Raw genomic sequence first — 23,742 nt, forward strand, 5'->3', positions numbered from 1 at the left:
CTGGTTAAGGCAGCATAGCACACACCACGGTGGTGAAGAGAAGCAGAGGCCATCCTTCGACAAGAAGGCAGAAGTGGATGCAAGTTTTACTGAAGGAACAGAGACCAGAGCTGGAACAGATGGAGAGTCACAACCAGAAAGAAAGCAAGATGCTTGAGGAAGTCTAGGACTTGGGAATGGAGGGTGGAAGTGAGAAGTTGGCTGAAAACAATGAGCCTCGAGTGGTGACCTTGCCCTGCCTGGCACTTGGAGCTTGATGAGCTGTTAGGGAATTATCTTCAAGTTTTCCCCAAAGTCGCGTGAAAAGCTGTTCAAGGACAGCTGGAGCAGGGAAGGGACCCCAGTGCTCTAGCGTAGTGCCCACCCTCTGGGACTAAGGGCAGAGCCCAGCTTCCTTCCTGCCAGGCCCAAATGGAAGCCTGCCACCCTGCATCCAAAGTGGCCCGTCACTTGGCCATCTGTGCCTCATTCTCAAATACAAGTGGTCAGCCAGAGATCACCAGCTCCCTGAAGAAAACCAGCAGCAGGAATGAGAAAGGACCAAGAAAAACAAGCAGGAAAACTGACCCTGGCAAAAAAATTGAGATAATTACAGAATTCTGTATGCAGCCAAATGATCAACCAAGCATGCAGGCGAAATAATTTTGGGACATGGAAGAACTCAGAAATTTTATTTTCCATGCTTCCTTTTGAAGAAATGAGGTGTGGTTTAGCAGGATGAGGGTGAAGGCGAGAAGGAGGAAGATGAGCCCAGCAGAACTTGGTGGAGCGACCCAGGAGCCTGGGAGAGGCCAGGCAGGGGTCTGCATCGCTGGCTGAAAGCAGCAATTAAATTTAAAGTAAGAAGTCAGTGATGTTCCTCTAACAGCAGAGAGAGAGAGGGGCAGTGGTTGGAAGATAGCTATCAAGCTGAAGAAAGGAAGTGCTTCTCCTCCCAGCCAGGAACATGAACACAAATGAAGACTGCTGAAATCTGTGTGAGGAAGTCCCAGCTCAAAAATGAGAAACTGAAACCACTCTGTTGAGGGAATGGTCACTGCTGTCCAGCTGGTGGTGCAGAAGAGAAGGCCGAGGACTTGGTTTGAAAACCGAAGTCTTCGGTTCCCCCAGCTTGATGAGAGGTCGGCATTGGCATGCTTTTATTGAGCATGTGTTCTGTGCTCTGTACCATGCAGGCCACTATGTTTGGGGTGAGGATAAGAACGTAGGTTCATAAGACGCCCTCTTTCCCGGGCTTATGGTCCATCTGTGGGAAGATGAGACCAATTCACGTGAAACCTTAGTGACCACAGGTCAAGGTATGGTCAAGAGCCGGTGAGAGACTGGGTTTAGAAAGAGCAGAAAGAACATTCCATGCGCTGGGCCATGAGCTGGGCGTGCAGTGCTCAGCAGCACTGCACGGGTCCCTGTCCCCACGCACGGTGCAGACAAGGAAATGTACACTCACAGACCTGGTCTTCCCGGCAGTCTGGCCCACGTGAGGAGGGAAGTGGGGTCATGGAAAGTAAGCTGTGGGCGGCATGGGGGGCCCTCGGAGGAGACAGAGCTGGCCTGGTGGAGACGTGGGGCGGAGCCAGTGCTCCTGGCAGAAGGCAGGGGTGAGGCCAGGCGTTCCAGAAACAGGGGCGGGGCGGGGGGAGGCGCCAGGGCTCCGGGCTGTGCAGGGCCTGGCTGATGGTGGTGGGACTCTGGGTTTCTTCTGACGGTGGAGCTCGTGGGAGCAGGCTGGAGGCGGTTGGACTCAGCATGCACCAGGAGGAGGAGGGAGGGCAGCCGAGGGGTTCAGACGAGATGGAGAAAGTGCGGGCATGCGCTCCAGGCAGTGGGGTCCACAGCCATGACCTGCTCATCTTCCCCGGTGAGGGTCAGTCCCGGAGCAGAAGAGAGAAAACCCGTGTGATTGGCCCTTGGCTGAGTAATCAGGCCTCAGCTGGGTAGTGGCCATGAGCACGGACAAGGAGCAGACACTGGAGGGGTCGTGGGGGAGCAAGCCGTGAGCCGGTACCTGAGTGAGTGTGTCAAGAAGGGGACCCGAAGTGGCCTGGAGGGCTCGGGTCGGGGCTGGCGAGGTGGCCGCATCTGTGAGTTCCAGGAGAGCGGGCGGAGGTGTCCTGAACTGAGAAGTCAGGGGCCGGCAGCTTCAGAGGAGGAGCCGGTGCCTCAGGGTGGCCACACTGAGGTCAGTGTCCTGGCTGGAGAGTCAGAGGGAGTGAGGATTGTCAGCAGACCAGCCCCCTGTGAGCCTGGGTCAGGGGCAAGTGTGAGGTCTGAGAGCCGTCTGCACATGAGTGATGGTTGCGGCTTAAGGAGAAGGTGACATTACCAAGAAAATCAGGAGCAGAAGGGGCACAAGAGCTACCCACTTCTGGAGCGCCCAGGACAAGAGAGGAGGGGGCAGAGCTGTCCACGGGGCCCTGGAGAAGCACATGAGAGCCTACCCCCTTCTCGGCCTCTGTTTTAGCATCTTTGTTCCCGGTCTGGCACGTGGTAGGCATGTGACTGTGCTTTGGGTGAATGAATCAATGCTCAGCACAGATGGGGCATCAGATGTTAAAGAGTGACGGGCCAAAGATGAGGATGGAGACACGGTCAGTGGATGTGGTGACCAGGAGGTTATCTGTGGCTGGTGATCGTCCATCAGTGGGGCAGGATGCCAGGGAAAGCATCCAGGTTTTCCAGCACTGAAGTGGATATTCCTCACTTCTGTGCTGTTCATGGTCCATCCTTTCCCCTCCTCCAGAACATAGCACTGAGCACTTATGCTCTCCTAGGCTTTTGCATGTTTCACAAGAAACTGTCTTTACTGAAAAAACTTGTGCCTTTCCTGCCAGGCCCCAACCATCCTTAACCTTTGGTTAAGTACACCCTGGACAGTGTCCTCCCCTTGGCGTCACACGCGCCCTGGCTTGTCAGCAGAACAGGGCTCTGACCAACAGGTGCTGACTAGGAACTGCTTTGAAAGCTCAGAAACGGTAGCAGGTTTTCCTAGTGTATGTGGAAAAGTGATCCCTAGAATAAATGGGAAGACGCAAGAGTGAATTGTTTGGAGTTCCCTTTGGTTTTGTCGTCTTGTTCTCTAGAACACCAAACCTCATAAACACAGTCATTAAATCTCCTGTGACAGTCAGCATCTGGTGGGCTGGGGGAGCAGAGAATCCCAGCCTCTTCCAAGTATATAATGTGTTTCTTGCACTACTCTGTAGCAGAGGGAGAAAACACTGCTGTTGGCAGATTAGTTTGGCTGTTGCCCCTTGGTTTTCAGGCTCACTGCTGTTCAGACACATGCATGCCCTGCATGCCCTGCCTTTAAATGCAGTTGTCATCCAAAATAATATCAGGCAGAGAGCACAGCGTGCAAAACTGTCCCAGCCCCTGAGTGCCCCGAAGAATTAACTTACAGGGTGACCCTGCACACATCTCTGTTTGTACCTGACCTGAGAAGCCCACGGGGACAGACCACGACCTGCTGTAGGTGGGGCTACTTGACATCACAGGAGAGCCTGCCTGCACGCGGGCCTCTGCACATGGCTCGAGTGCCTCACCCCCGAGAGGGAGGATGCAGTCCTGCGTGCCTTGTCCTTGCCCTCTGCCTTTTCTGGAGAGGAGGGAGTCTGTGGCAGAAAAGAGAGAGATGACGATTACCTGTTGAGCCCTGCTCTGATCAGATCGGAGGAGGGGGAGCTTGTCCCCAGCCCCTTAGAAGGCAGGCGGTGGCCTAGGGTCAGGCTCCATCCATCCAGACAGGGCCCACCTGTCACCCAGGCCTGAGAGGTGAGCTTGGGTTTCTCCAACCAGGGCAGAGGTCATTTTTGCAGCAACCCTCAGAGACTGAGGGTAATACTCTCATTTTTAGAGTGGAGAAACTGAGGCTCATGTCCAAATGTGTAACTCTCCTCAGTTCACGATCAACATTAGCACAGCATTTTCAGAAGAGAAGCTGACCACCCACCCACCGGCTTGCTTTGCCCTAATCCGGAAGCCAGCTGGCTACAACTTGAAGTCGTGTCTGAGGACACTTCTGTTCTGAAAGGTGAAGTTTTAACAAAAGAAGCCAGTTTTTAAGATTAAAACAGAATGCTGGGTAAGGGAAGAAGAGAAAATAACAGAGAACCTTCCCCCTGTATCCAGCCTTTGAAAGTTTAACACGTAAGATACTGTGAGTCCCATGAACAAGGCTGTTGAAGGTTCCAGATCTGGGTCTCTGTGTCCGGGGTGGAGACCTGTGAGTTGGAAGTTCTGAACAGCCATAAACCAGCATCCAGGTGATCTGTGAGGCCCTCATTGAAGGCGTTTTGGGATTTATAACCAGACGTTCTGTCATGATGGAGCTTCCCGTAGGTTCTTTACTTGACCTGAACACCACTGTAAGTGCGCCCCATTTCTGAAAGCAGTGGGAGGCTCCCACATCCGTCGAGGGGTCCTCAGCCCAGAACTGCTTTGGCTCAGGGGCACAGCTGCAGGGGGAGCTCCAGACATGGGACCTTTCCCGACAGGAAGGGGCACTTCTTCAGGACACAGGGCTGGGGTCTCTCAGCAGTGGCTGTCTCCAAGGAGGTCCCTCTCTGAGCTCCAAACCTAGCCTAGTGGTCTTCCACAAGGCCCTGGGCCTGCAGCCTCACCTGGGAATTCAGCAACACAAATCCTTGGGCAGCAGGTGACCTACCCAGGCCTCCAGGTGGCTGCAGCTTGCTGGAGTTTAGTACGTGCCACCCCTGGCTAGCTTGTGTTCCTGGGCCCAGGAGGTCATCTCTCTGTTCTGGACATTGACCACAGCTGGTCGGACTAGGAGGTCGTGTTCCTTTAGCAGGTGCTGTGTGAGGATTGTATGGAAGGGCATACCATCTTGGTAGACTAATTTCAGCCCTCAAGAGTCATCACCCCAGTGAAAAAATAAGCAGGGGCTCATGTTTTGGAAAGGATGGTACACCACCTCCCGAGAGAAATAGATGCTGACAGTGGGCCCCTGGACTTACCTGTGAATAACCTGGACTCTCAGAAAAGAGGCGAGGGCTGGCTCCTTGCAGTCCAAGCATACCAATACCCAAGTGTCTCAAAGCTGCTGTGCACCCCGCAGTCCCGTGGACAGTCTCCTCTCCACCAGACCCCCAACTGATGGTGACTTCATCCCTGAAAGAAAGGAAATCAATTCCAAACATTGCATATTCTTAACCGTTGGATCCCATGAGGTCTAACTCAGTATCGGTGGGGGCCTGCTACAGAGCAAGCGTGCACACGTTCTTTGCGTTATGTTTTAGGAGCAATGGTGGGCGTCACAGTGAAGAGAGACCGTGGGCCCCCCTCCCTGCCTCTGCTTGTCTGGAGCGGCAGTGTCTGCTGTTGGGGGTGGGGGCCCCGAGGACAGCTGGTGCTGCTCTGGCTATGCAGGGCCTTTGCGAGCGTTCACGTGCACTACTGCCCTTCCTCATTCTCACTTCTCCCCACCAACTTCCTTCTGTCGGGCACTCTTGGGCGGGAAGGCGGTTTGCTCATCCAGGAGAACAGTGCCCTTCTTCCCTTGCCCTGCTCCTCCCGGAAGCTCCTCCCGTGCCTGTCTGTCTTGCATCCAGGTGAATTCTTAGTCTGGCAAATTTCAAAGGCAGACTTCGCCTCCTAGCCGTGTCTTACCAGGAAAACCCATGGACAGAGGAGCCTGAACGATTGAGCACATGTGCGCACGCGCACACACAAACATACACACACACGATCTCAGCCAGACAACAAGTAGCCTTTTGAAATTCCAGCATGGATTCTCCCCCCACATCTCCTTTTCCCAAAGGTAGTGTTTCTGGTGTTCTTTCAGCTTCCCTATTCTGAGCATTTCAAAATTCTCACAAACCCAGCATGCTTTGGGGAGAGGCCTGACGTTGTCCAGAAGGCCTTACGGTGACCTCAGTCCCAGGCTGGGGACGCCAGGGTTACCCAGCCAGCCTGGGGCCAGGAGGTGAAGGACTGCTCCTGGCCCTGCCAGACACTCACTGTGTGCCCCTAGGTTTGTCAGCTGCCTTCGCTGGGCTAGGGAAAGCTGTCTAGACCAAGAGGGCTGTTAGCTTAGAGTATCTAGAAAACTTTTATCCAGGCACCCTGACTGAGATATCAGTGGTACCTGCTCAAATCAGAGACTCACTATTGCTGAGCCGCAGTGTGATTAAAAGAGTAATAGGAAACCAATGCGAGAGGAGTCTAGAGCTGAGAGTACCTGGGAGATGGAGAAGCCACGTGGGGAAAGGTCAGGGTGCAGGGCCAGCTCGGGGGTCCTGGCCCTGTGGCAGTACTGGAAACAGGCTGGGGACTGGGACGTTGGCCTCTGGGACAGGAGACATGAAACTGGGCCAGGAGACATGAAATTGGGCAGTGCACATGTGACACACAGATGTGACCGCAGGGCACTTACAGAGGCTGCCAGTTGAGGAGAACTTTGGATCTTGGCTCTTGTGTTCTTACTGCCTGTAATTTTATATTAAGCATCTTCCCTGGAATTAGCCAGCAGTCCAGATCATGAACCTAGCCAGCTCCTGCCACACGGTCCAGCTCGCCTCCCTCCAGGTCACACGGGGTGGTCTGCCCTGGCAAGGTGTGACAGTCAATGCTGCTTACCAGTCTGGGTCTCCATTCGTCACTAATTCACCCCTTCATTCACTCTGTTCACGCCTCGCCGGGTCTCTGGCAGCCAAAGCCCCTGATCTTCTTGCCCTCTAGCTGTTTTTATACTAACTTTGGACACATTGGAGTTTCTTTTTAAAAAATGTTGCCCCTTTTCAGTTTTCTTTCATTTGGGGACCAAGTTTGCTTTGCCCTTAGCGTATCTTCAAGTCTTCACTGAAATACATTCAGTGACGATATCATTTTCGGACACGATAGTAAGTTCTCACTAATTCTTTCCCAAAGAAACAAAAGCATCCAAGGGTGAGACTCCACAACTGTTCAGTATGAAGATTCATTTGCGCTTCATGTAGCATGCCACGGTGCCAGGGTTCTCTGAGTGTGGTCCCAGCCAGCAGCCGCAGCAGCACCTGGGAACTTCACAGAAATAGAGATACTCATGTCCATTCAGCCCTGCTGGATCAGAAACTCTGGGAGTGGGTCCTGCATCTGTGTTTTCGTGGCCCTCCTGGTGAGGCAGATATACCTTGATGTTGCAGAATCACTGCCCTTATGAAACAGAGGGTTCTGGTTCAATCGGTGAGCTGCGTGGCCAAGACTTTGCCTCCAGGAGGTTTGCGGTGTGGCTGGCTCCATTCCCTGCACCCCTCCCACCCACCGTGGGAGCGGGGACATGGAGGGAGGAAGGGGTACAGTCCCTGGGCCTGACTTATCTGGATGTAGAACCCTTCCTGGCCTGATGCAGGGTGCAGGGCAGTGGAGACCCAATTCTTGTTCTGGAATTCTTTACTCCAAGGGAGAAGGATGGAGAGGCATTTTAGCAATTTAACTAGCAAATAATTAACCATACCAGTGTTTACTGTAACATAAACTCAGGTATGTTATTTTGTAGCCCATAAAAGTCTCATGAATTTTTTTTTTAAGGAGAAACAGGAATTCACAACCTTTTCCCACTTTTTATGAACTGACTATGCTCCCCTGGGGCCAGCCAGGGTCAGGGTGACCCTCCTCTGCCCTCCAAGACAGGCCTCCTTGGAAAAATTTGAGCAGCAGGGTATCTTCTTGGGCTAAATCCCCCTGACTGAGGACTAAGGGGCTCACACCCAGCCAGCCCGAGTGAGCTCTGGGCTTCCCAACCCCAGCAGAAAAGTCACTATGGTCTCTGCCATGCCTTCTGAGACTGTTGGCTATTCCAACCGAGATGGGATCACAGATTCACACAGCTCCAAGGGGAACATGGGTTGTGTGAAACTGTGGCTATGCTGGGAGGTATGGGAACTGGCTTCCCTTCTCCCCATGGCCCCACCTCGGGTGGCTCTGGGAGGACCTGGCCTGGGCCCCAGTGTGTTCCAGGCACCTGGGCCTTCACAGATCCCTCCTCCATAACAGATACTAGCACATGTATTTGATGACTATGTGGTGTAAGGGCAAATGTAACACAAGCTGAATTGTATTCTTTTTCTCTCCTGGTTTTAAAATATTTGCTTGGGCCTCTGGAGGTGTTGTGAGCCCTCCTGCGCCAGCCTGCTGGGCCTCACAGAGAGTCAGCCCTGCAGGGTGTGCCTCTGCATGCTACACTGACAATAACCCAGCACTCTGCTTGTTTAGAAAATCGGCTGTGATGGCATCATCGGGTCTGCGGCCAAAGAAGACCGGTGTGGGGTCTGCAGCGGGGACGGCAAGACCTGCCGCGTGGTCAAGGGCGACTTCAGCCACACTCGGGGCACAGGTGAGCTCAGGCCTCGGGAAAGGTGACCCTGGCCACTGAGAGCGGACAGGTGCACACGGGCCCCAAGGTGTTGCTGCGGCAACTGGACAGCCTACAAGTGCTGTGTATTTTATTGCCCCAGAGCCAATCTTACTGAATACTCTCTTGCCCAAAGTCAATGATCACTTGCCCTCCCTGCATCTTACATGTAAGGACTAGTTGAGGGGCTTCCCAGGTGGCCCAGCAGTAAAGAGTCTGCCTGCCATTGCAGGAGGCACAAGAGACACAGGTTCAATCCCTGGGTTGGGAAGATTCCCCTGGAGAAGGAAATGGCAATCCACTCCAGTATTATTCTTACCTGGAGAATCACCATGGACAGAGGAGCTTAGAAGCTTGGCGGACTATAGTCCATGGAGTTGCAAAATATTGGACACAACTGAGTGACTGAGCATGCACCCACAGTAGTATTTAGGGCACCCTGCACTTTAGTCTTAGGATTTCTGAAAGGCAGAGAAAAACATTACAGCCAGAATGACATGTTTAGGTTCTTTGACGTGGGTAGTCTGCCCCAGTGCTGAGTTTGGCCCCCGAGGTCCGTTCTCATGCAGCGGCCCGCTGTCCCACCAGCCGTACCCCCCTCCCGCCCCCCCTCACAGCGTGTGCCAGCTCGTCTGTCTGTCCCACATATAAAGGCAACAACAAACACTTGGCCACATTGTTTTTACCGATGTGAAATGATGAGGTTCTTCTCTGTCTGAATTTTCTGTCAGTGAAAGGATAGCATTTACACACATCCCTAAACATGCCTGAAGCCCCATGTTCTGGGGCGTCCGCGATGCGGCTGCTGGCTGGGACTGCAGAGTCCCTGTGACTCCTGAGACCCAAATGTAGCCCGGCCCCCTCCCCAGGCCTGGAGAGGTCGCAGGGTTCAGCTGGTGGGCGGCACAGTCTTTCCACTGGAACCGTCCTCACAGCCTGTGGGCTGCCTTGCCCAGAGGTGGGAGAGTTTCTGATCGTCTGCCTGGTGGCTGCCAACTTACGATGTCCAGGGAAGAAGCTGCTTGACACCCTCTCAACGAGAGGGCCACGAGGCAGGCAAGCCACCCGGAGGGTGAGTGAGTGTCCCTTCCCCCGACACCGCCGAGGATGACAGCACCAGGATAACTCACTGAGTGGAGCTGCTGCTGCTGCTGCTAAGTCGCTTCAGTCGTGTCCGACTCTGTGCGACCCCATAGACGGCAGCCCACCAGGCTCCCCCGTCCCTGGGATTCTCCAGGCAAGAACACTGGAGTGGGCTGCCATTTCCTTCTCCAATGCATGAAAGTGAAAAGTGAAAGTGAAGTTGCTCAGTCGTGTCCGACTCTTCGTGACCCCATGGACTGCAGCCCACCAGGCTCCTCTGTCCATGGGATTTTCCAGGCAGAGTACTGGAGTGGAGTGCCATTGCCTTCTCCGGAGTGGAGCTGAGAAACTTCTAATTCCCAGAGCTGCTTTGGATGGAGGTGTTTCGGGGACAGGATCACAGTTTTTCCCCCTGTCCCACAGAGCGAGCGGAGAGGAGAATCCGTGCACGGCCCCCTTTCTCTATGGGGACAGGAGCCCTGGTCTGGAGCAAAGGCTGCTTCTAGACACCTCACAGAAAGGGCTCCTGCTGCATAGACACTGCAGAATCCTGACAGCCAAACCAGAGCCACACACAAGTGAGAATTACGCTTCGGCTCAATGAGGGCTGGTTTCCGGACTTTGAAGATGGGTGCCCAGGCTGTGGGACAGGCAGCTTGAGGGAACCTCTGCTTCCTGCCCAGCTCTGATGAAAGCCAAAGAAGCTGCTGCTGGAACGAATCGGTGTGGGGGCGGTGCCCCCCAAAGCTGCACCATCCAGCGCAGTTGCCACAGCCCACCGACATCCGTTCAGATTTTAAATATAATTAGTTTAAATTGAACCAACATAAAACTTCAGTCCTCAGTCCCATGAGCCACATTTCAGTGCCCCGTTGCCATGTGTGACAGGGGGCTCCCGTGATGAATGTCACAGAGAGAGAAGTGCCCCTTCCTTGTAGGAAGTTGTCTCGGACAGCAGTGCTCCGCACCTTTGGGGACATCCGCTCTCAGTTTTGTCTGATGCCACTTTCCCTGTTTGGACTCCAGCTCCAGTTTGCCACGAGACTGACCTTGCCTCCTGCTGCACCTGAGCAGCAAGGCTGCTTAAGAACAGACCTCTGTAGCTGGCAAGTGTTTATCACAGGCTTTTTAAAGTCAATGTTAGAGCCCTTTATGTTTATAAACTGAATGTTGTGCTGAGCTCCAGTAAGCTGAACTGACTGAAGTTGCTCCATTCTGTGGAAGGCAGTCAAGCGCACAGCTGTGCCCACTTCTGCCCCCAGGCAGTCCTTAGCACCCTAAGGAAGGTTCCACCATACTCCTTTGTAAACGTCCACTGTGCACCATAGAGCTGCCAACCTCAAGAGTGCTTAGATCAGGACAAAAGCACTGTCTTTTCCCCCAGGCTCTAATGCACTTGTTGGCCTTTGGTCTTGGCACGAGCACATCCATTCCTCCTATGACAGCAGCGTCCTTCTCTGCTTCCCCCGTTCTCCACCCCGGCCTTGCCTGGCCCCCTGTACACGCAGAAGGCAGGGGGACTGGAAGCCTCTGGAGGAGAGTGGTCCCCACCCTGACATGCGACTTAGTGCTCCTTCACTAGTCTTAGCAAACCTTCAGAGAAAGATAAGCTAAGTTAGCTTCACCCACCTCTAAAAGTTCTGTCCTGAATGCTTGCCAAATGTTACACCTTCGTTTTGAAGTCTAAAGCTGTCTTTAACAAATCCTAGGGATTGGGTCTGTGAGCATCAGCTCATGTCAGTGTGGATTCTGTTTATCGAAGATGTGTGTAGAATGCTCGTTCACACATGAATGAGTCGCTATCTAATTCAAATTTCATCAGACACAAACCTGTAATCCAGGTCTGACGTTCTGGAATGCACGTGTGAGAGATACTGCACACGGTCACCTGTGAGCCCATGAACCCTATGAACATTCGCCCAGCACTGCTGCATTTTAAGCTTGAGTTGCAGAAATAAAAGTTAACTGTCACTGACCAACTCAGGTCACAGTCAAGGGAGGGGACCCTCGGGCAAACAGCTTGAGCCCACATGTGAGGTGGAGGGGGCTCCACTCAACTCTAGGGGTACCATGGGGCCCTAAGTCCTAGTGGGGCTCCTCGCCCAGCCCTGCAGACAGATGAGGGTGGCCCCCACACCCTAAAGGATAAGTAGGAATTCAATGACAGTGGGGGTCTGGGAAGGACATTTCAGTTTGCAGGAAAAACCCAGCTTAGAAATGGTATAAAGCCCCCAGGTCATGTAACATCTAGGTAATTCCAAAGGCGGCTGGATGAATTCAGAATCCTGTCAGTTTAGATACAAAGGTAACTTTCATCTCTGCCCAACTCTAAAGACAGGAGAGAGGAGGAATGCCTTATCATCCTGAGGGTGAATATCAAAGAAAATACCATACCCAAAAGATAAAGCAGAATCAAATGCAGGATTTTTGCCCAATTATATGAAGTCCTGACCCTTGCCTGAACTCTTCTAGGCCCTTAACCCACATACTTGAGCTGAGGACCTCGAACAGACCTACACAGGAGAGTGTCCACGCCCCCCAGATTTCCCCCTCGGGTGTCCTGGAGAGGTCCCAGTGCAGTATCCTGAGCTGAGTGTTTTATTGCTCTCTGGCCTCTTGCCTTCCAACTTTGAACAGATGAGGTCTTGGGCCACTTGACTCTAGGGGAATCCACTTGAATTGGCTATCATATTACTCTTTTGATGGATGGGCTTCAGAATGTACAAACCTTGGATTAAGTTGAAACAGCTGAGCTTTTTTTGATTTAGAAACTTGAAAGTTCTTGATAGGATGCTTTCATTTCATTCATTAAATTGTCATTTTCAAATTATTCCATGCTGCTCCTTGACACTTGAAAGGTGACTGATGTCCATGGACACCCAGTCCAGGACATCTCTGAACTCAAGTCCCCACCAAGAGCTGGCCATGATGCCCCACGGGCTCTGAATCCCTTTGCACTGTGTTCTTGAAGAGAGCCTTCTCAAATTATCAGTTCTTAAAAAGAAGAGTGATGTAATCTATCCCTATTTAGTGTGGATAGATCTACATGTCACACATTTGTTCAATATTACCTTTAGAACCTGGGCCTCATGCCAAGTTCTGAGCTGCAGTGTCTAGGTGTGGGGTGTGGAGGTTCCACGGGGAAATTTACCACTGTGTGATGGTGACACAGGCCACTTCTCTGCACTGACTAAGAACTATAATTATCAGTTCCTGCAATGTGCATGTAAACCAATTACCATGTATTTCTTTTTCTCAGTCAGGAGTAGTCTTTGTACCAAAGTGTCCACATGTGTGATGGCAAAGGCCGTTCCCAGGTGTTTCTCATGTAAGATTCCAGCTATTCCGAGCAGAACTAGTGGTGATATGCCTGGTGTGGGGCTCCTACCTCGCTTATGTGCCTGAATGTTTGCTGAGTAGAGTCAGTGGGAGTGAGTCATGTATGAAGCCGTGGATAAACACATATCATTTATGTGTAATTGATGTATAAGACTGATGACCTAAAAGAAAAGCTGTAGAATAAAACCAACCCTAAGTCTATAAAAGATAAAGATTAATCGGATTAAGGGCCGTACAAAAACACATGTCACTATGCTGGGGACAGGTCTTCACTCTCCTCAGCCTCACCTGGCACTTTGGCAGAAAATGCTAAGGTTTGCCAGAGAATAGATGGTTCTGTATTACACGGCTGGGCTTCCCAAAAGGCAGAGGACACTTGACAAGACCCTCCTGGTCTTCGTGCTGGAGATAAAGGCCATGGCCCTGTTCAGCCCACCTTCACTGACCTCACATTCTGAGAACTGAGCCAGAATATTAGCCAGACTCCTGGGCTTCCCAAATCATTTTCAACTGGAACCAGAGAAACCATTAGGAATAAACATAAAGACAGTAATATAAACAACTTTTGTAAACAGCAAAAACTAGAAACTTACCCAAATGCCTCCCCATGCATTTTTAAAGATTATTACCCCTCCCAAAAGAAAAAAAAAACACCTTTTATTATTATTATTTTTTGTACATGTTTGATACAATCTTTTGAAACTGTCCCAGTCCACGTAGCCAGGGTATTACCTATATTCCATCATGGCACCTAATCGACTCATTGGTTTTCTTCCAAAGAGAGTTAATGCTGCTGAGACCTGTAACAAGGGAAAAATAGGCTCTAAATCATCTACATGTGAAGTTCAGACAAAAGGTATTTTGCAGGGAAATATGCGTATAGCCTGGTAACATTAATTATTCAGAAAATTTGAGGCAGGTTTAAGATCAACATCATTTTAAGGTCAACATCATTTTGAAGTTCCTCCTGACTACTTGTCCTTATGGCAAAAATTATATGTTCTCCTAGAATAATGGCCACAGTATTAACTTTTATCCATGGCTTCCTCATGACACCAAATTGTGTCCCTCTAACTGGATTTCTCCCGCTTAATGGCAGAGACTAGAATGGAAAATTATTTTAAAGATAGTCTTGCTATCTTCCCTAGAGTGTGACTCTATCTTGTGAATTCCTGGAGTAAACCACCCCCCCTTTCACACCATCAACAGAGTGATATCTGGCATCTGCCTAAGGGGGACATCTGGTATGAGGGATGACAAGGTGTTTTGGGGCTTGGTGATGAGACTGTTTCCCTTGCTGATCACTCTTCATGCCAACCTTGGGATGGGCTTTGGGCTTTGTCGGGGACAGTGCATGAGAGATGGTTTCCTTGATTTGTGGACAGAGGCCCTGCTTTTCACTTCAGGGATTTTCTCTTTCATTGTTTCATTACTCCATGTCATGAGCAGAGAAGCTCATCCTAGAAAGAAAGGTTAGCAGAGCCCAAGCACAGCACTGTCCTGCCCCATTATTCAGGGATTACCTTTATTCAGACACAACTGCATTGTGTGTCTGCCCTGAGCTCTTTACTCCCCATCAGCCCCTGCCCACTAGGGTGCTTGAGAAAGGAGAGGAAACAGGTGCCTTTTCAGTGTTGCTACATGGGCCAAATCTAAGCTTAAAAATAGGCATGGTGAGCACACACTTAGTGCAGATGCCCCTTGCTGTGGAATGTAAAAATTTACCTGATTTGGACCTCAGCAAATATGTCCTGTTGCCTTTGGTTCTGCTGGTGATGCTAACACCAAGATTTGTCAGGCACAAAACAGGAAAAGTCCATGTAACAGCAGCAATTTTCGGAGATCCTGTTACTAGGTCAGTTTAATGATTTAAGTGGAAATTTCTCCAAAAAAGGTTTTAATCACCACCAACCCTGAACAATTTTTTGTTCATTTTTGACACTTCACTATCTTCTATGCCTGGAATCCAATGAGTCTTCAAACTCCTCAAGAAGGAATACTTTTCTCTAAGAGAGATTTGTGATATAACATCCATTTCTGTGATCCTCAAAGATGTTTTTTTTTTTCATTACTGAAGCAAAAACTGTTTTTAATTAAAAAAAAAACAACCTTATATCATACTATGAGGCTCAGTGGTAAAGAATGCACGAGACGTGGGTTCGATCCCTGGATTGGGAAGATCTCCTGGGGAAAGAAATGGCAACCCACTCCAGTATTCTTGCCTGGGAAATCCCATGTACAGAGGGGCCTGGTTGTCTACAGTCTATGGGGTCACAAAGAGTCAGACTCGACTCAGCGACTATACAACACCACCACACTGAAAGGACTGGAAAGTGGAGGGGCTGTGCCTGCAAGCTGTGCTGCCGCCCGTAAGTGAGAGGTGGTTGGAGAGGATCACCTGGAGGACCATACCCCCCCCTGGTTCAAGAAGTCATCCTTCCTGGGAATCAAGGAGGATCAGGGCACAAGAAGTCGACAACTCATACTGGACTATGTTAGCATCTGTGAAGTCTTCCTAAGCATCAAACATTTATTTGTAGGCATCCAAGACTGGATCTTTAGTAACAATGCCAAAATATTTGCTATCAAGATTCAAGGACTCCACTAAACTTTCCCTCTAGGATGGCTGGTTGAACACAGGTTTATCTCTTTGGCCTCTCATGATCAACTTTAAAGGAATGAGCAGGAACTTATTAAAAGGTCTAGGGAGAGCAAGCTCATATCAAGTGGATGTTCATATGTTGTTTGAATCAGAATAAATAGATTTGGTTTAGATCTAGTAAATAAGCAAACAAGCAAAACACACACTGCCACAGTTACCCTTGGAGGAAAAAGGGAACACGGTAGAGCAGGTCCTGATACTGTTATACACATGACTGTCACTCACATTTTAAGGGTCAAGATAAGTTACATGGTCACATAATTTTAAGAGGTCAAGGAAGTGCATGCCTACCGAGATTCCAGAGAGAGACCTGACAATATTTGGTGGCCAGCCCCATGACACAGCACCTATAGCGAACTTCTCTGCCTTCTGGTATTTTGGTTGCCAACACGTGACATCATTTCCTAGCCCCTAACTGAAAGCCAGTCCTGATAAACAGCAAACACCATCCATGTACAGTAGACCCCTTTATCCCTGGGGGGCACCTTTCAACACCCGCAGTGGATGACTGAAAGCATAAATGATATGGGGCCCTATATATATTGGGTTGGCCAAAATGTTCCTTCAGGTTTCTGCATAATGTCTTATGGAAGAACCCAAATGAATTTTTTGGTCATCCCAATACTATGCTTTTTTCCCCTGCAAATACACAACCTGAGGTAAAGTCTAATATATAAATTAGGCATAGTAAGATTAATAATAGCTAATAATAAAATAGAATGATTACAATACTATCCTGGAATACAAACTATGTAAATGTGGTCTTTCTCTCTCAAAATATCTTACTGTACAAATTAATGCCTTTTCCATCTTAAGCACTTAGCATGCACTGTGGCCATAAACTTTTGCAGTTTGAGATGTGACAGCAAATTTCTTTTTACCTTGTGCACAGTTTTATAAATGGAAGATTCATTCTTACCATAGATCTTAGCAACCTAAGCATATGATTTTTTTTTTCCTTTCTTTGTTAAGTCTAGAACTTCCACCTTTTCACTTAAGAACTTTACAGCTTCTCTTTGGCATGTGCAAATTGCCAGCATCACTACTCTGGTGCCTTGGGGCCATTATAAAGTAAAATAAAGATTATTTGACTGTTGTGAAACTGCAATAGTCAATCTGATAAGAGATGGCTACTAAGTGACTAATAGGCAGGTTACAGTTAACAAAGGGATGATTCACATTCTGGGCAGGATGGAGTGGACTGCGTGAGATTTCATCACGTTAGTCAAATGGCATGCAATTTTAAACTTATTCTTATATCTGGAATTTTCCATTTAATATTTTTAGACTACAATTAACTGCAGGTAGCTAAAACTACAGAAAGTTACACTGCAGATAAGGAGGTTACTGTAGAGGCGACTCTTCTGTGACATCCTTTTCAGAAGAGTCTACAACAAATGGGAGAGACCAAGATAATGGAAATGTGAAAAACAAGATAAATAATAGAAGTTCCAGCTCTCTAATAACTATTCTTAGAAATATTTGAGAAGTGATTTTACTCATAAAACCAGTGACTGCACCCATGAAATCAAAAGACACTTGCTCCTTGGAAGAAAAGTTATGACCAGCCTAGACAGCTTATTAAAAATCCTCTGATTACTTTGCCAACAAAGGTCCCTCTAGTCAAAGCTATGGTTTTTCCAGTAGTCATGTATCTACTGGACGGTGAGAGAGTTGGACTGTAAAGAAAGCTGAGCACCGAAGAATTGATGCTTTTGAACTGTGGTGTTGGAGAAGACACTTGAGAGTCCCTTGGACTTCAAGGAGATCTAACCAGTCCATCCTAAAGGAGATCAGTTCTGAATATTCATTGGAAGGACTGATGCTGAAGCTGAAACTCCAATACTTTGGCCACCTGATGTAAAGAACTGACTCATTTGAACAGGCCCTGATGCTGGGAAAGATTGAAGGCAGGAGGAGAAGGGGATGACAGAGGATGAGATAGTTGGATGGCATCAGCGACTCAATAGACATGAATTTGAGTAAATTCCAGGAGTTGGTGATGGACAGGGAGGCCTGGCATGCTGCAGTCCATGGGGTCGCAAAGAGTCGGACTTGACTGACTGAGCTGAACTGAACTGCAGGTATGTTTGACCCAGCAATGCTCACAGCTGGTGTGTGTGACATTATATATATGCATAGAAAGACATGCAAAGCTGTTCACTGCAGTTTATGCTTTCTTAGTGCTTTTGCAGAGGTTTAATTCACATACCATAAAATTCATCCATATAAGGTGTACAATTCAAAGGCTTTAGTAAATGTGCAGTGTTCTTCAGCCATGACCAAAATCATCCCAGAAAGAAACCCCACACCCGTTAGCAGTCAGTCCCCATCTCCCTCCTCCTACCCCAGCCCTAGGCAGCTACTCTCTGTGTCTATTTGTCTGTTCTGGACATTTCATATAAATGGCATCATACAATATGTGATCTTTGTGACTGGCCTTAGTAATTTAGTATAGCATTTTTAAGTTTCTTCCATATTGTATCATCTATCAGTGTTTCATATTTTTTTGCTAAATCATACCCATTTTAAAAATGGATTTCATATTTTTAAAATGTGAATGTAAAAATACATTTCATTACTTGGTGGACATTTGAGTTTTTTCTGCTTTTTTGGTTATAATGAATAATGCTGATATAAACATTTGTGTATAAGTTTTTGTATGGACATATTTTTCATTCTTCTTGAGTATATAATACATAGGAGTAGAATTGGTAGGTAGTATGGTAATTCTGTTTTTCCTGTTTTGAGGAACTATCAAACTCTTCTCCAGTATTCCTGTACCATTTTACATTCCTACTAGCAGTAAGTGAGGGGTTCAAATTCTCCACATTCTCTCCAGCACTTGTTATTGTTTATCATTTTTATTATAGGTATCCTAGTAGATATAAAGTGGTATCACATTGTTGTTTTGATTTGTATTTCTTTAATTACTAATGATGCTGAGACTCTTTTCATGTGCCTTTTGGCCATCCATGCATCTTCTTTGGAGAAATGTCTATTAAAATCCTTTGCCCATTTTTAAATTGGATTATTTTCCACTTTATTATTGAGTTGAAAGATTTCTTTATATACTCTGGACATAGTTCTTTTATCAAAATGATTTGCAAATATTTTCTCCCAGTGTATGAGTTTACCTTTTCACTTTCTTGATTGTACCCTTTGAAGCACAAAGTTTAAAATTTTAATATGATCCATTTTCTTTTTTTCCTTCTGTTGCTTGTGCATTTGTTGCCAAAACTCAGCCTCTGTTCACTGGTGCTGAATAGAAATGCAGACCCAGAGTTTTGGATGAAGTAGAAAAGAGTGGATTTTATTGCTTTGCCAGGCAAAGAGGGCCACAGTGGGCTACCGCCCTCAAGACTGTATGACCCACCCTGGAGTGGGTAGTGAGAAGTTTTTCAGTGTTCAAGGAAGAGGGCATGATCAGCTTGTGGACAATTCTTGGATTGGTTAGCATCAGGGTGAAGTTTCAAGCATCATCAATTTTCTGGTTTCAACCAGTCTAGAGTCTGTGTTCTAAGCAGTTTTCATCTGGAGGGGGCCTGTTTCCCAGACAACTTAGGAATCTGTGTCGAGCCTTTATCTGTGTCATTCAGGGAAGTGGGAGTTTGGTGATTCTGCTATGTGGCAGAGTTATAGTCTGAATTGTTACCAGTTCCCTAGCCCAACAGCCATTCTTTGTTTTTGCATCTCCACATTTCCCAGTCATTAACTCTTGAGTCAGCATTGTACTTCAAAAGACAAGAACACAGGCACTTGTACAGTTTCACTTTTGCTATCTAAAAAGCTAATGCCTAATCCAAGGGTACAAAGATTTCTTTCAATGTTTTCTTCTAGGAATTTTATAGTTTTAGCTCTAAGATTTAGGTCTATGACCAATTTGAGTTAGGTTTTTATGTACAGTTTGAGGTAAAAGTCCCTCTTTATTCCTTTGTATGTAGATATACAGTCATCCCAACACTGTTGAAAATAATATTCTTTCTCCATTGAATATTCTTGGCATCTTTAAGAAATCAATAAGGGACTTATTTCTAGAGTCTCAGTTGTATTTCACTGAAATATCTGTCCTTATGCTAGTACCACGTTGTCCTGATTACAGGAGCTGACTAGAACTTTGAAAGCAAGAATTGTCAGTCCTCCAACTTTATTCTTTTTAAATATTGGTTTGGCTATTCTGGATCCCTTGCATTTGCATATGAATTTGAGAATCACCTTGTCATTTTTGGCCAAGAGAAAAAAAAGCTGGAATTTTAGTAAGAATTTCTTTTAATCTGTAAATCAATTTTTAGGTATACCCACCTTAACAATGTTAAGTCTTCTGATCCATGAACATGTAGTGTCATTCCATTTATTTATATTTTCTTTAATATCTTTCAACAAGGTTTCTGTAGTCGTTGGTGTAGATATCTTGTACATATTTTATTAAATTTATTCCTGTTTTATTCTTTTTGATATTAAGTCAAATGGTTTTCTTAATTTCATTTGGAAATGTTTAACCCTAATGAATACAAATACAGTTAATTTTTGTATATTGATCTCATATCTTGCAACCAGCTGAACCTATTCTATCAGATTTTAGTGGCTTCCCTAGTATTTTTCTATATATAAAGTCTTGAAATCTGCAGATAGAGATAATTTTACTTCTTCCTTTCCAATTTGGATGCCTTTTGAAAATCTTTTTCTTGCCTAATTGACAGAGAGAGAACTTTTAGTACAGTGTTGAATAGAAATGGCAAGAGCATTTCCTGAACATCCTTTTCTTCTTCCTGATCTTAAAGGGAAACCATTAAATATTTTACCATTAAGTTTGATGTTAGCTGTCGGGTTTTTATAAATGCTCTTTATCAGGCTCAGGAAGTTTCCTTTTATTCCTAGTTTGTTAAGTATTTTCATCATGGAATAGTATTAATTTTGCCAAATGCTTTCTCTGTATCTATTGAAATGAAAAAGTGTTTTGTCCTTTTTCGGATAAATTACACTGGTTGATTTTTATATGTTGAACCAACCTTGAATTCCTAGAGTAAATTATCTTTGACCATGGTGTATAATCTCTTTTTATGTTGTTGAAATAGGTTGCTAGTATTTCATTGAGGGGTCTTGTGTGCATATTCATATATGATATAGCGTATTTTCTAAAAGTGACAATTTTGAAATAACCTTAATGTCCTAAATGACAATTTTTAAATAATCTAAATCAGTAGGGGAGTGGTTGCATAAGCTACATTGCAATTTAAATGAAAAATAAGGAGAGCTATACATACATGGATAGAAGACATAGCCTGCTTTTCTTTAAAAAATGTGCTGTAATACAATACTCATAATGCTTTTCCTAACACTTATATAAAATATAGACAAATAAAACATATACTGTGTGACATTTTCATATTTATATTTGTGTAGACATTGGTATAAGCAATAAAATATCTGAATGAATATACATCAGACTGATAGTGGCAGTTCCCACAGGGGATTGGAGTGGGATTTACCTGTATTAAAATTTTTATAATGGGGAAATATACATGTATATTTCTTTAAATTTAATATACATAAATGTTTACAAACATAAAAATTAACTCACTGATACATATAAACCCATGTCTTAACAAATTTTACTGTAAACTAAAGGAAACTTCTGTTAGCCCACAACACAGTCCTACTATTACCACACAAACATAGAAGCAGTTGGTATGATTAAAACTGTGTCAGCTAAAAATTGGTAATAAATTTAGAAAGAGATTTAGTATAGGATCAGCACAGATATACTGCAGTGGGAAAAGGAGGAAAGGGATAAGAAGAAATGACCAGTATAAAGAAAAAAAAACTCACCAGCAAAATATTACCAAGGAGAAGCTGAAAGTTATCATCAAACATTATTGCTGTAGATTCCAAAAACTGATTAGGTAATATAATAGCCTCAGTGGAAGAAGAACTCATTGGTAAGACATGAGAGCTCAAGGAACAATGAGTGAAGCAACAGAGGGAAATGAAATGAGACTCAGCTGAGGAAAAGGGCAGAGGAAGAGAACGAGTCCATTATAGAGAGCACATCTGCATGGATTCAAAGGAAAGGGACACTGCTGAGAGCGCGGTGAGAAGCATGGACAGGACTGGGAAAAATGAGCAAAGAGAAATGGAAATAAAGAGTCAGAAGGGTAAGAAACTGAATGAGCATTCTGGAAGGAAAAGGGGGTCAAACATAAATAATTTGGTGTCCCTGAAGAAAGAACACTAACAAATTGATAATATATATATATATATAATCAATGGCATAAGGAAATATTCTCCAGAGATCTTCACAACCCAGGAATGGAACCTGCATCTCCTGAATTTCAGGCAGACTGTTAACCACTGAGCCACCTGGGACATCCCATGGACAAAGGAGCCAGGCGGGCTGTAGTCCACAGGATCACAAAAGAGCTGGACACGGCTTAGCAACTTAACAACAACATATATATATGTATATATAGTATATTTTACTATATTACAATTCAGAAGCTATAATTTTCTTTGAGTCCATCTCAGAACAAACTTGAGGCAAGCAAGAATTTATTGGAAAAATTGAAAAAAGGACACATAGTGAACATTAAATTAGTTTTTAGGACTAAAACAACTGCAGAATTATCTTAGAGTACAAAAGGTAAATGTAAATTAACAGTGTAGAAGTGATTCAGTAAGTATTGAAGAGCAGTGTAAGAGAGTGAAGGGCAGTGTATTAGGCTGATTTCCTCATCTTTTAATATCCAGAGATTAAAATAGTTTACAGCTGATAAGTCGTGTATTAGAAGTGTAAATACAATTAAAGGTTTACAGGAAAACATCAGAATAAAGAAGAGATAACAATGAACTAAAATGGATGGATGAGGGAAACCAGAGCTAAGATACTGCCCCACACACCATGTTAGCGTGACTGCCATTAAACTGCTCTGAGGTCTTTGTATTGTTTGGCAGAAAAACAGTAGGATGATCTCACTAGATGCAAAAAAGCACTTGATTAACTTCAATACCTCTTCATAACAAAAGCTCTTAACAAACTAGGGGAAAAGAGGACTTCCCTAACCTGACAAATGATGCCTATCACATTCGCACTGCTGACGTCATTTTCAGTGGGAAAACTCCCTTCCTCCAACTTCATGAATAAAACAAGGATGTCACTATCTCATGTGGCCTACAATGTGGTTTTGTAAGTTCCAGCCAGAATGGTGAAAGGAGAAGAAATCCAGGGGATAAAGATCAGAAAGGAAGAAACAAAACTGTCATTTGGGCACATTTCAGTTAGCAACATAGAAACCCAGCTAAAATACACAAATTATTATAAATGATAATTGTTAGAAAGACAGCCAACTATAGGATATATTGAGTTGGTCAGAAAGTTCATTTGCATTTTTATAGGAGTCTTTGACCAATCTAATATCTTATAGTATCAATATACTTTCTACTGTATCCTTTTATAACTTTAAAATTTTGCCCTTTGGGTGCACATTGCCAAACAAAACTCTTAATTATTTTAAAGTTGTCCCTGATCTTTTAAAACTATATACAGTATTCTGTTGGCATAAAATGATGTGCATATGTTTATATGCATTAAAAGTTGCTGAAAAGGCTGGTCACCAAAAATAAGGGTAATTTTCAATGTAGTATAGTTTGTTTTTAGTTTTTCCCCTTTTGTTGGTTTGAATTACCATATACTTTATTTATAATGAAAATTGAGCCATGTTTACTATGAGAAAATAAGGAAATAAACTCCTCAAAATAGGTATTTCCATAATCTCTACATACTTGGGCCCAGAAATTTCTCATTTTTAAAACTCCATGGCTGATTCTGATGATCACATTTGGGAACCACAGGGGTAGGTAGGATTTATCATCTAATTTGGGATCATCATCTAAATTGCTGAAGCAAATGTATATTACTTTTGTCTAAAACCCGAATGTAAACCAAAACCAAGTGATTACCAGCCTACATTTCAGAATCTCGCTATTATGTTGGGCTCATTAATTGACGCAGTTGCCCAGTTAACCAGGCTTTAGCCAGCCCCTGACTTCCTCCCTGGCAGCCTCAGTCATTTCCTTCCAGAACTTCACTAACCACCTGCTATGTTGGGCATGTGTGGGGTCAGAGCATGGGCAGAAGGCCCTGGCCTCTGAGGGACCCCATTATACTTGGAAATACTCAGGGAAGTGGACAAAAGTACACAGTGCAGTGGCTGCAGCAAAGTCCAAAGGGCAGTGAAAGCAGGAAATGATACCCGGTGATAAGGTGGTGGTTTTGCCATAGGGCAAGTAGCCCAGCTTCTGCCGTCATCCCATA

The 23,742-nt window shown here is 45.8% G+C and overlaps 1 protein-coding gene across 2 annotated transcripts in view; it reads left to right on the forward strand.

Moving 5' to 3' along the window:
* Positions 1-23,742, forward strand: part of ADAMTS17 (ADAM metallopeptidase with thrombospondin type 1 motif 17) — a 398,742-nt gene that overhangs the window by 281,336 nt on the left and 93,664 nt on the right. For both annotated transcript variants that reach the window (XM_070478143.1, XM_070478144.1), the window contains exon 15: positions 8,209-8,329. In XM_070478143.1, the coding sequence (XP_070334244.1) occupies positions 8,209-8,329 (121 nt within the window). The remainder of the gene's footprint in view (positions 1-8,208; positions 8,330-23,742) is intronic.

This window comes from Odocoileus virginianus, chromosome 16 (genome assembly GCF_023699985.2).
Source record: "Odocoileus virginianus isolate 20LAN1187 ecotype Illinois chromosome 16, Ovbor_1.2, whole genome shotgun sequence".
Classification (NCBI taxonomy): domain Eukaryota; kingdom Metazoa; phylum Chordata; class Mammalia; order Artiodactyla; family Cervidae; genus Odocoileus; species Odocoileus virginianus.